We start from the raw sequence: 13,983 nt of genomic DNA, 5'->3' as shown, positions 1-13,983 counted from the left end.
TGTATAGAATAATAAAAAAATGTGGAGCAATTGATTAAACCTATTAAGGAACGAGATTTTTGAGAGAGAGAACATTGAAGATTTAAAGCACTCACAGGAATTCGTATTACTTCCTCCCTCCTCCATCCTAAGGGATTGTAAACAACAACCACCTGCAGTGGAGATAGAAAATAAGACGACATACAAATATCCAAGATCCCGGGCCTAATCTTTAATGCAAGGGAAAGTGAAATAATTTAAAATAAAATGATACGTTACCATGCTTTTCTCATCCAACAATAAAGCTTCCGATGGAGGACAGTAACTTATATTAAGAAGAGGACACTGCCAAGTATGAAATTCCATGTGAAAGGAATTAGCAGAACATTTGAAACTATGTGAACTAAAAAAAAGTAAAATGGTTCTCAACTACAGTGTTGAATGAAATTCAAGAATGACAATAAACATCATTAGTCATATCTGTACTCTTCATGAAAATTTTTGCATGAAAGCCAGAGCAGAGCATTTCAATGACCTTTTTCTGCCTTTCATGAATATCTTCTTAGAATACTTGAATGAAACTCTTATACATGATAAGTTTGTGGAGGGGAGTTATTATAATTACATAACACATTCCATCCCAACAGATACTAACATCTAAATTTATAGATCTGGTTGTTTATTCTATATATCAAACATTTTTTAAGGCACTGTATTTTAGTATAAAGTGCATGCTCACATTCACAAAAAAAATGAACATGAAATAAACCCAGAGTTTATGTTGCAGGAGATAAGCATAAGAAAGATGATTTTTTTTTTTTTTTTTGATAAGTAAGCATAAGAAAGATGGAATTAATATGAACTACTTATAAGATCAACCACATACTTTGCCCCATTTGGATAGTGAAAGTGTTTCATCTCATCATTACAACTTTCTCAAATTCCCACACAAAATATAATAAACAATTCAACTTTTTAAATCTCAAAACAATAATAATATTAAAAAATAATATTCTAACAATATTTTATTCAACTTTCAACTTTCATCTAAAATCATCTCATCTCATCTCACTATCCAAACTGCACCTTAATGTCAAATTATTAGTCAAACCATATATATCTTTCCTATACAATTATTTTCCAGGGTCCTTTCTCTCTCTCATGACTCTTCATCTTCCTATACCCGGCGCTTCTCGCCAAGAATAATCCTTAATCTTTCTATTTTTTCCATCACATTCCTTCTCTTCTTTCTTGTTTTATTTTTTTCTCTTTCGGTGATTGGAGCTTATTCTTAGTAAGTTTGACTACGGAGTGAAGTCTTTGGGTCAAAGCGGAGCTGTTATTTTTCTCAGGAAAGGTGGTAATATTTTTTGCATTTCTGAGAAAAACAGGAAGTCAATGCCACAACTCATTTGGAAGTTTTGTGAAATTGGTTGAGTACGGTACCGAGGCTGGGAAGGGTATTATTGTGATCCCAGAAGGTTGGAAAGGGAGTGGATGGGCTGGTTTTGTGAGGAAAATGCGAGAGATGGTTGGTTTTCAACCCTCTGTTTCTGTTTCTGAGAATAGAGTGGCGATCAAAAGTGGTGGTGACAGTGTGTTACATGGGAATTCAGAGGGAAAGAGGCTGTCAAGGGCACTTCCAGCAGAGGTGTTTCATCTCCTCGTGAAGTTTCATATTTGTTGATGTTGATGAAGCCGGTGGTTGGGTCGATTGGTTCACACCAGAATGGCGGCGATGGTGCTTATCAGAAGGATGAGATTGTGCAGGAAGGAAGAAATAGTAAGGTAATTCTGGAAGGTGTGCCCCTGCGTAATAGTAGAGTAGGCGATGACAATGGCTGGCCTTCCGAGGTGCTGCAGAAGGTTGGAGGTCACTCTGGGATATTTGGGCAGAGATAATTGGCGGGAAGGAGAAGTTCAAAACTTTGCTGAAGAAGGTAGATGGGGCATTGGGCCTGTTAATGGTCTTAGGTCATGAATCAAGAGTCCTAAGGCGTCTATTGGGCTTAATGTTGTTAATAATACCGATGTTATTGGGCTGGACAAAGGAAATAAGGTCAGGCCCGTGAAGCGGCGGGTAAAGAATCAACACCAAAGAGCCCAAATTGCATGGTGGTTCAGCCCAAACAATCAACAGCTCCGATGGCTATGTCGTCAACATAGAAAGAGTCGACTACATTCAGCGACTCTTATAGGGGTACTCCGGCGTCGAGGTCTTTTCCGGTGGTAGGGTTGATGATGTCTTCTTCAGTTTCCTTGGTTAGAAAGAATGAATCTCTCTTTAAGGAGATTAGAGAGGAGTCAAGTCCCTCATTTTCTTCGTCGCAACAAAGTTATGGTGGCTCAAGGCAAGTCATAAGGGCTCACCAGATTCTCAAAACACATATCCTTCCCCTCCAGCGAGAACCATCTACTAGTTAGAGTTGTTGAACTGGGTACAAGGAACCCCATAAACACTCTTCTCGATGAACCCAGGGGCATATGCCCACAACCCCTCACTGCAATCACCCTCTTCTACTATCATGATCCTTTATGTTCAATGTTACTGTATACAATTTTAGGAATTTATACAATTTAGGACTCTGTTAATATTACCTGTACAGATTATCTTACTATGTATAGATGCTAAATATTATGAATCAGTTAGACTCCGTGTATAGATTGTTTTTATGTTAATGAAGGTGGGCTGAACACATTGAGTCAGTTTTTCGAAAAATATTCTCTTGGTATTCTTGATTTCCTGAGTGTTTTGACATTCCATTCCTCCAGGTATTGAATGGATTAATTTTTCCTCTAATTAGGTGTTGAGAAAGGTGGATGAAATTAAGATCGTGTGGGGATCTCCTACGATGGTTTTGAGGAACAATTCAGAGCTCTCCTTACAACTATTGAGGCTAGTCAACCATCATTTGCTAGATCTACTTCCAAAAAGGAGAGGGAATTGAAGAGATTATCGTGTTCTATAAACTATAATGCTAGGGAAGGGAGCATGTATAGAGGCAAAGGCAAGGAGAAGGCTGCCAACTGTTTTTTTTTTTTTTTTTTTTTTTTTTATAGTTAATAAGAAATTTTATTACCAAGAATGGGCAAAACCCAAGTACACAGGATGTATACAAAGGAAATACCTATTACACACTAGAAAACAAAAAAGAGGCTAATACAAATTCTGAAAAATTTCATCATTCAATACAAGAGTCTTAGCCCACAAACACAAAGTACTAAAGAGAAAATCCGTAAGTTCTCCCAAAGAACATTCTTTGTCTTCAAAGCATCTCCCAAAAATTATTTCTTGGAATGTTCAGGGACTAAATGATTTTCGAAAACGTCTCCAGGTAAAATTTAATCCGTAAGTGGAGGGCTGATGTACTTTGCTATCAAGAAACCAAATTGAAGTTTATTAAATCAAACTATTGTAAATAGTTTGTGGAGTTGTCATTATGTGGGGTGGGTTGCATTAGTTTTGAACGAGGCTTTGGGAGGCATCATTGTTATGTGGGATAGAACGGTTGTGGAATAAATAGAACATTATGTGGGAGAATTTGTGGTGGCTTATCATTTTAAGAATGTGGATGATGGTTTCGAATGGGCTATTGAGGGTGTTTATGGCCCTAATTTGGATGGTAGTAGGAGAATTTTGTGGGATGAAATGGCGGGTCTTTGCTGTTGGTGGGACCTTCCTTGGTGTTTTAGGGGGGATTTCAACACTACTAGGTTTCCTAGTGATCGTATGGGGGATTCTCATACTTCTCCTGCAATTGCAGTTTTTTCGGATCTTATTTTTGAGCTGGACCTTATTGATTTACCTATGGTGGGTGGGGACTTTACGTGGTCTAATGGGAGGACATGGTCTAGACTGGACAGATTTTTGGTTTCTTCTTCTTGGTAAGCTCATTTTCCTGATTTACGTCAGAAGAAGCTTCCGAGGTTATGTTCGGATAATTACCCCATTATCTTGGATTGTGGGGGCATTAATGTAGGGCATAGGTACTTTAAATTTGAAAATATATGGTGGAGGATGATGATTTTGTGGATAGGGTGAGGATTTGTTGCTCTTCATACTATTTTTCTGATACCTCAAGTTTTATTTTGGCTGGAAAACTCAAAACTTTAAAACAAGACTTGAAGAAATCGACTCTGGAGGCCTTTGGGAATGTGGAGGTTTTTGGGAATGTGGAAAGTCAGAGGAAGCATCTCTTGGAACAGCTGCAGTTTTTGGAGGAACGGGCGTTGTTGGGGGAGATTTCAGTTGAGGATAAGAAGAGAAAAAAGATGAGTGGTTGCTGATTTAGAGAAGATTACTCTTATGGAGAAAATTTCTTGGAGGCAGAAATCTCAGACTCTTTGGTTGAAGGAAGACGACAAGTGTACCAAGTTTTTTCACCAAATGGCGAACTCTCATCGAAGAAATAACGCCATTGAGGTTCTTCATGCAGGTGATTGTATTCATTAGGATCATTTGGCTATTAAGGAACGTATTGTGAATTTTAATGAAAATCCTTTTCAGGATGAATACTCTTGGAGACCTAAGTTGGATGGGCTGGTTTTTTAGCCCACTGACCAGCTTACTGCAAAGTGGTTGGATGGAGCTTTTGAAAAAGAGGAAGTACTTGATGTGGTTAGAGAATGGCGAGGGATAAAGCTCCGGGCCCAGATGTTTTTTCTATAGCTTTTTTTCAAGCATATTGGGACATTGTGCGAGAGGATATTATGATGGTTTTCTTGAATTTCATTTGTTTATGAAATTTGAGAAAAATCTTGATGCTACATTTATTACACTTATTCCTAAAAAGGTGGGGGCTGTGGAAATGAGGGATTTTCGGCCTATTAGTTTGGTCAATGGGGTTTACAAGATTATTTCTAAGGTACTAGCTAACTGTACGAGTGTGGTGATGGAAAATATTATTTTCAAATCTCACAATGCATTTGTGAGGAGAAGACAAATTCTTGATTCGGTTTTAATAGCTAATGAGTGTTTGGAAAGTAGAATCAGATCGGACGACTCTGGTAATCTTGTAAAACTGTATATGGAAGAGGCATATGATTATCTTAACTAGGAGTTTCTTTTGTACTTACTTAGGAGATGTGGTTTTGGAGAGAAGTGGTGTTTGTGGATCAAGCATTGTATTTCGACGGTCAGATTCTCTATTTTGGTGAATGGTTCCCCGGTTGGTTTTTTCAGTAGTTCACAAGATTTGAGACAAGGGGATCCTTTGTCTCTTTTTCTTTTTGTTATTATTATGTATGTTTTGAGTAGAATGATTGAAGCGGCGGTGGATGAGAGTTTCTTGTCGAGGTTTTTGGTGGGAGATGAGTCTCACGGCAGCATAAAAGTTTCACATCTTCTTTTTCCTGACAATACTCTAATATTTAGTAAGGCTAATCAGGATTATCTTCGTCCTTTGAGAGCACTATTATTATGTTTTGAAGCTGTTTATGGTCTTATAATTAACTTATCTAAGTCTAATATAGTTCAAGTGGGTTCTGTTTTGAATATTTTGGATTTGGCTAATATTTTGGGTTGTAAGGTCTCATTGATACCTATGAAATATCTTGGTCTTCCTTTGGGTATTCCTCATAAATCTTTGATGATTTGGGATGGTGTGATTAATAAGATTGAGAGGAGGTTTGCTGGTTAGAAAATGATATATTTGTTTAAAGGGGGAAGAATTACTTTGATTAGGAGTACGTTGTCTAATCTTCCAACGTATTTTCTCTCCCTTTTCCCTTTGCCTGTAGGGGTGCCTAATAGAATTGAGAGGAATTACTGGAATTTTTTGTGGGGCGGTTATGGGGAGGAAATAAAGTTTCACTTAGTAAGTTGGAACAAGGTTTGCTCACGGTTTAGGGATTCAAAATTTGTGGCTTTTCAACAAAGCTTTACTTGGGAAATGGCTATGGCAGTATCACCTTGAGAGGGATACTTTTTGGAGAAATAATATTGATGTTCAATACAGGAGATTGTGGGGGAGTTGGTGTTCTGAAGAAGTTAAGAGTGTAAGGGACGGGTTTGTGGAAGTCTATTCGGATTGGTTGGGGGGAATTTGTCAATCATTTTAAATACAAGGTGGGTGATGGGACAAGGATTAGTTTTTGGCATGATATTTGGTGTGGGGATATGGCTCTTAAGAGTGTTTATCCTTCCCTATTCAGAATTGCAAGTGATCAAGAAGCTCCAGTGCTTGATTCCTTTATTTTGTTAAACAACAATCTCCAATGGAATGTAAATTACATTATAGATGTGCATGATTGGGAAGTGAATATCGTTTCTGATTTTTTTGGAAGATTATAAGACATAAGATTGTTTAGGGAAGGGAGGATAGTTTGCGGTGGATTCACACAAGAAATTCCAGATTTTCGGTTAGCTCCTTGTATAAGGTGTTAACTTGTCAATGTGCCAATAAAATCCCTTGGAAGTGCATTTGAAGATCTAAGGTGCCTAGTAAGGTTGCATTTTTCTGTTAGTTGGTGTCCCTTAGATAAAAAAAAAAATTATAATTATAAGTAAAAATATTTTAATATCAATAGGCGTAACCAAGTACGCTGGGTGTATACAAAAGAAAACATCAAGCCCATAATAGACAGCTCCTAATGAACATCGCCTAGGAGGGAGAAATTAGAAACCTATCCGATATACACCAAGCCCTATTGGGACAAAACACGCCTCCCCAAAGCAAAGCAAGTCACTGTAACTACCTCAACCCCTTGTTTCCCACCCAATTAATACTCCACCCAAACGATCCTACGAGGACGGAGGAAGGCTTTATGCCCTCCCTCAAGTCCTCCCTCGACTTGCACTACTTCCCTTTGCGTCGTAGTTGATTGCCTAAGTAAGATGCATTAACTCCTTGCTATTCTTAAATCTTATTTTGTTTCAAGCGAGTGACCCACCTCAATTGCAGTGAGTAGTGCTATGAATTAGTCGTCAAATCCTCCATATGTAATCCCCACACATTGTTGTATCTCATTAACTTTTTGCAAAACTCAATCCGATGATGATCCAGCTATATTGTTTAACGGAGAAAGAGATAACAAGGGGACAACATCTTCCCCAGACACAGCTCTCAACTGTACACCAGGCCCTAAACATTCATCCTCGCAAGGCACCAACGACAAACCCATATTTCCCCCCACCATCTCCTGCATTCAAATCTCGTACATCCTCAACAACTCCATTGGTTCTCTCACGTCACCATTGGAGGTTCTGGGTTGGCAACAAGTCTCGACAGTACATCAAGTTCCTTCACCTCCGGTGACCCTTTATGTGCAACTTCGACAGACCCTACATCTCCTTCAGACCTCGACAAGCTGGGTTTCCATCTCCTTTAATGTATTGTACATCTCTTTTTCAGCCATACTGCCATACTCCTCTTTTTCAAAGGAGTCGTACTCCTTCTATTGGTTCTGAGCTTGCGTGATCTGCAAACCACTTTCACAGTTCCCCTTATTGCCCCTGGTATCAAACTAAGTCACCGAAGCACGACCAGTCTTCAGAGCTGCCGCATATGATTGCCTGCCACAGTGGGTGTGCTTGGGTCTTTTTGTTTCAACTCCAAGTTCATGTTCTCATAACCGGATGTCCTCTTCTGGCTTTCCTTCCTTGATCCATCAACATGAATGGAGAAAAACATAGCAGCGGCTCTGCGTAATTCAACAGCAAACTTCTCCCAACCTAGACCTTCATACCCTTCAGGAATGACTACATCACTCCGCCAACCTCCTCCACCATATTCGATGACAGTTAGATACCTACCATGCACATTGGAGCGTCGTTGACCCATGAAGGCTCTGTTTCCTTCGCGCAAATGTTTTGTGAATTCCAAATTTCTCCCAGCCTGTAACATTGCTTCCACCGTAGCCACCCTATACCGCTACGACCCATAGCTACAGACCTCCAAACCCTTCTGCTTCTCTTCACAATTTTTAACGAGGACCTCCATGCTTCTGGTAAAATCTCAAAAGCCTTCAGTTCCACCCAATAGCGCACCAATTGACCCATATTAATCTCAAACCTTCAATTTTAGATGCAGGGGCTTCCCAATCTTCATTCCTCTCGAATGTTTATGCAAAATATACGAGCACAAGCCTTCGGTGCATATCTGAGGCAGATGAACAGTTGGAAACCGAGAGGAACACAGCTGAATAAGATGGATCTGCGTGGTTTATTTGTAAAAACAGAGCCCAACTGCAACCCGATGGTCCAAGAGTGTATGATCGGCAATTTCTATTCTCGATGGCAATGGAGCTGGCCTAATTTCCGACAACACGGAGAACAGAGCTTTCTCTCCTCCGTCGCCGGAGAAGATCTCAGCACCAAAGTACTCCCAGAAGATTCGTCGGCCACTGTCAACTCTTTTTGTGTCGACGACACATCCAACGGAGTTGTCGGTGTTAGGGTTGCGCCACCTCGCACTAAGGGCTCACAAGACAAACGCACTCTCTCTCTCTCACAGATACAAAATGGGAAAGAAGAAAATGGAAAGAAAATGCTTTTTTTTTTTTATAAGTAATAATCTTTATTGATGTGAATGAAATTAGGCGATGCCCAATTAAACAGGAAATATACTAAGTGAGGCACCTAATTACATTCTAGTAGGCTAGAAAGAAGATAAAAACTCATGAACATTCCCTCCCTTCAATATAATAGCATAAAACCACTGGAAAAGAGAGAATACAAAAAAGTTTCAGATTTCCCCCACTACACGCTCCTTGTTATTAAAGCACCTGTCATTCCTTTCCAACCATAAACACCACATTAAGCACAAAGGAATCATCCGTCACATGGCTGCTAGTTGGACACTACTATGAGGTCTATTCCAGCATGCTAATAGGTCCACCACACTCTTGGGCATAGCCCAACTCAGCCCAGCTCTACTAAGAATATCAGCCCAAAGCTCCCTAGCCACCTCACAATGTAAGAGCAAGTGATCTACCGATTCCCCACTCTTTTTACACATATAGCACCACTCCGTGATCATCATACCTCGTTTTCTTAAATTGTCAACCGTCAAGATTTTCCCAAGAGCAGCTGTCCAAGTAAAAAAAGCAACTTTAGATGGCACTAAAACCTTCCATATACTCTTCCATGGAAAGAAAGTGGGCTGTAGGACTGTCAAAACCTTGTAGAAGGATTTAACAGTAAACTTTTCTTTCCTCGTGTGAGTCCACAACATACGGTCACCCCCATTGGCCCCTAGCTTTGCTGAATACAAGTAACTGTAAAAATCTGCCAGCTCTTCTAGTTCCCAGTCCTGAGCATTTCTTGTAAAAGTAACATTCCAAGTGACCATCCCATTGGCACGACATAGAACTTCTGAAACTGGAGCTTGCTGATTTCTAGCCAAGTTAAAAACAACTGGGAAAGCCATGCAAAGAGGAGTCTCCCCACTCCATACATCGAACCAAAAGCGGGTACGTGTTCCATCACCCACCTTAAACTTGAGATGTTTTTCAAAGGTATTCCACCCCTTCCTTATGAATTTCCACAGGCTTACTCCATAAGACCCCTTACCCTCCTTAGAGCACCATGCCCCCCACACACAACCATACTTATGATCAATAACCTCTCTCCACAGCGAGTTCCCTTCCATATGGTACCTCCACAACCACTTCCCTAAGAGTGCCTTGTTAAATACATACAAATTTCGCACCCCTAACCCCCATTCGCCAATGGACAGTTCACCATTTGCCAACTCACAATGTGAAGTTTGGATTCCTCCCCCATTCCACCCCACAAAAAAGCTCTAAACAACTTTTCTATCCGGTTTGCCACACCACCAGTAATGGAAATAGAGAAAGATAGTAAGTGGGAAGGTTGGAAAGAGTGCTTTTGATAAGGGTTAATCTCCCCCCTTTCGATAGATATAGCCGCTTCTAGCCTGAAAGTCATTGCTCAACCTTCTTTAGCACTCCATCCCAAATACTCTTTGCTTTGAAAGACGCCCCCAAGGGGAGACCAAGATATTTCATAGGGAGAGAGGCAATTTTACAACCTAGTAACTCCGCTAAAGAGGCTATATTATTCACCTCCCCCACCAGAACCAACTCCGACTTCCCCAAGTTCACCTTGAGTCCCGAAATAGCTTCGAAACACAACAAAACTACCCTTAAGGCTTGAATCTGGCCACTGACAGCATCACAAAAAATGAGCGTATCATCTGCAAAAAGTAAGTGAGAAATGGAGCTGGTATTACTATTGCTGCCCACTGAAAAACCAACAAGAAATCCCCCTAACAGCGGCCTCCACCATACGACTCAATGCCTCCATTACAATAACAAAAAGGAAATGAGATAGCGGGTCCCCTTGTCTCAAAACCCCTGGAAGATTGAAAAAAACCACAAGGTCTTCCATTAACTAGGACCGAGAACCGAGCGGTTGAGACACAATGTTTAATCCATTCACACCATCTATCCCCGAAACCACATCTTCTAAGCATATAAAGGAGAAAATCCCAACACACATGGTCATAGGCTTTTTCCATGTCGAGCTTGCAAAGAACCCCCGGGATGCCCTCTCTCAACCGACTATCCAAGCACTCATTTGCTATCAACACTGAATCTAGGATTTGCCGACCCTTTACAAATGCATTTTGAGGTTTGGAAATGAGTTTGTCCATGACCAAACTCATACGATTAGCTAACACTTTTGATATGATTTTATATATCCCACCTACCAAACTAATAGGCCGGAAGTCTTTCAATTCATATGCACCGACTATTTTCGGAATGAGAGCAATGAAAGTGGCGTTTAGTGACTTCTCAAACTTTTGACTAGAATGAAAAACATGAAAAATCTGCATCACTTTCTCCTTCACTATGTCCCAACTCTCTTGAAAGAAAGCCATAGAAAAGCCATCCGGACCCGGGGCTTTGTCTCTGCACATACTTTTCACCACGAGATGCACCTCCTCTTCATCAAACGGCCTCTCCAACCAACCTGCTACATCCAAATCCAGCTGAGCAAAGAGTAAACCATCTAGTTTGGGATGCCATTCTTCTTTTTCAGCAAGGAGATCCTCATAATATTGCACTCTATGTGGTCTTGGATTTCTTCGGAAGAATGTAACACATTTGAACCGGAATGGAGGACTTCAATAGCATTGTGTGAATTAGCCACCTTGTGAAAGAACTTAGTATATTTATCCCCCTCCTTCAACCAAAGTGCCCTTGATTTTTGCCTCCAAGATATTTCTTCCGTAATAAAGAATCCGCATTAACTACCCCTTCCTCCAAAGCCTGCAACTCATCCCAAAGGATATTTTTCTGCACTTCCGTATGTCTAAATTCTTCTTCATTCCACTTCTTCAGATCATACTTAAGGGCTTTAAGTTTACCCGCCACTATGAAACTAGGGATACCCTCAAAAGAATAATTGTCCGACCAAGCCCTTACCTTATCCGCAAATCCTTCAACTTCCAACCACATATTCTCAAGTTTGAAGGAATGTCTACCCCCACGAATACCACCATCAAGCAAAATTGGGAAATGATCAAAGCAAACATGTGGCAGCCTTTTCTGACATAGGTCCGGAAATTGCGTCTCCCAAGAAGAGGAGACTATAAATCTGTCCAGCCGGGACCCCCCTCGGCCATTGGACCAAGTGTAGGCCCCCCAACCAGCGGAAGATCCATAAGATTCAGATCAAAGATCAACTATGAAAAGGCTTCCATTGCCCCTAACAACGTAAAAGCCTCTGCCCTCTCACTAGGGAACCGAATAATATTAAAATCTCCGCAAAAAATCCAGGGTAAATCCCATAAGGAATGAAGACCCGCCAATTCCTCCCACAAAAAGTTTCTATCTCTATCTACATTGGGCCCATACACACCCGCTAATGCCCACATCCACCCATCCTCAATGTTCCTAAAAGATACAGCCATTGAGAATACTCCCATGCAATCCTTGACCATCTCCACCACTCACTTATCCCACATCACCAACACACCTCCCGAAGCCCCCGATGAAGCTAAATAACACCACCCCACAAAGGAACAACCCCACAAGCTACAAATTATGTATCTATCAACACCACACAACTTAGTCTCTTGAAGGCAGACAATGTCAACCTTCCAACTACGAAGGAGGGATCTAATGCAGAGACATTTATTCACGTCGTTGATCCCCTTACATTTTAAGAAAGGATTTTAGGCTTCATTAAATAACGAAGTCCCCTTACCCTTCAACTCTCCCTCCCCACACTTCCCTCCTTGTTATTGTAATTAATAGAGCATTTGAGACGTTTCTTCATACCCAGCAAACGATATTCCCACACACTCTTGAACTTCCCCTACTTTTTTTAACAGCCAGTCGATTGTTAAATTGTACACTAGGTTTGGAGTGATAGTGCGTAACGGGATAGGGCTTTCCAACTCATCCTTATCACCCTCAATGCCGCTACCCATAAGCTGATCCACTAATTGAACCATAGAGTCAGTCTCCTTCAACACCACTGATGATGACCCAGGACCCCCATCAATCCCCTTTCCATATCCACCACCCACAGCTCCCGAGTGTTACACCCTTCATCCACCTCCCCATCCTCCAAAATTTTCCCAAAGAACCCATCTTTTTCGACCTCCATTGCCTCCAAAACCCCCTCTGCCACTTCCGACGCCAGGGGAATTGCCTGAGCTACGCCTGGACATTCGACGGTGATCGGCGGCATGGTCTGTGCGCATCCCAACTTCCCTGACGTCAAAGGGACATTGGCGACCTCCGTCACACCTAACTGTGCAGGTCTCGATACTAGATCCGCGGTCATCTCCCCTGAAACTTCACTCCCCAATGGACAGAACCGCTGCAATGACGTCGAAGGAACATCGGAGACCTCTGTCGCACCTTTCTGTGCAGGTCCCAATGATTGAACGCATCGGCGACCTCTGTCGACCTCCGTCGCACCTTTCTCCTCTGTTTCTCAGGACACTGCCGATGTATATTCCAGCACCCCAGATGTCGACGGAAGGCCCACCACCTCTGACAGCGACCCCTGATCCATTGTCGACGGTGGGTGTTGAGACCCACCCGACGGTGATGGAGTTTCAGCTCTTGGAGGCCGACGTCTCCAAGTTGTCCCCACAGCCTGCTGCTTGACAGGCTGGGCTTGTTCAGCCACACAGAAGGCCTGTTGGGCCTGCTGGGCATTCACGGGCCCATCAGCAGAGAGCCCTTTCCCTTTAGAACTAAGCCCTTCTGCCTGACCCAAGCCCAACTCCCTCTACCCCCCCTCCTCAACACTGCATTTCACTATCTCCATATTACTCTGCAGAGTACAAATTTGAGCCTGCATTTCTGACAAGAGACAAACGATGCTTTCCTTGTTAAGGCCAGCACGTCCCCTGCCATCCTCCCCACTCCTTCGCACCCCAACCAAACCACCATCCCTCCCACGCATGTCAAAGCTAGAGCCCAGTCTAACAGTACCTCGAGCAATGACCAGGAAGTTTGGTTTCTGTAAAGCTACCAAGCTGCCGCTGGAGTGTTGAGGCAGCGCTGCCGTCGACGCTAGAATAAAAACCTCCATCAACCTCCTCCATCCTGCTCCCTCACGATCCTCAGGAATAAAAATACAGTTCCGATGATCCCCATGTTTATATTCCACTAAGGCCATGAATGCTCCTTGAGGATTGGAACATCGTTGAGCTATAAAGCCCTATCTCCTTCCCGATGAGCTGTGTAGAACTCTCTTTTCCCTAACTTCAAGCAGTCGTCCAGTGCCTTGATGAACCAGCTTGTTGCAGTTGATCCCAAGTGTAGTTTTTTTACAAACTTCCAACCACATTCAGTGATAAGCGCCCCAGAACCATCTCTCGCCACCACAAAGGACTTAAATTCAATGTTAACAACATTCGGAGCTACCATTTTCCTATCCATGCACTCACAAATCACTCAGTCAATCTCCCCCAAACATCAACACAGTTCAAACTAACGGGCAGAGGATAAGTGTATAGAGAGAAAACATTCAGCCCAAAAAAGTGCTTAACAAGAATTTGAAGACAGGAAAAAATA

General features: G+C 41.9%; 1 protein-coding gene across 1 annotated transcript in view; it reads right to left on the bottom strand.

Moving 5' to 3' along the window:
- The window catches only part of LOC121249070 (alpha-mannosidase At3g26720-like), a 28,273-nt gene that overhangs the window by 10,432 nt on the left and 3,858 nt on the right, over window positions 1-13,983 (bottom strand). The window contains exons 13-14 of the mRNA XM_041147728.1: window positions 259-324; window positions 96-152 (exon numbers count right to left, since the gene is read on the bottom strand). Of these exons, the coding sequence (XP_041003662.1) occupies window positions 96-152; window positions 259-324 (123 nt within the window). The remainder of the gene's footprint in view (window positions 1-95; window positions 153-258; window positions 325-13,983) is intronic.

The sequence above is a fragment of the Juglans microcarpa x Juglans regia genome, chromosome 2D, assembly GCF_004785595.1.
Source record: "Juglans microcarpa x Juglans regia isolate MS1-56 chromosome 2D, Jm3101_v1.0, whole genome shotgun sequence".
NCBI lineage: Eukaryota > Viridiplantae > Streptophyta > Magnoliopsida > Fagales > Juglandaceae > Juglans > Juglans microcarpa x Juglans regia.
Note: the sequence above shows the minus strand (reverse complement) of the source record. Positions and strands in the feature narration are given on the sequence as shown.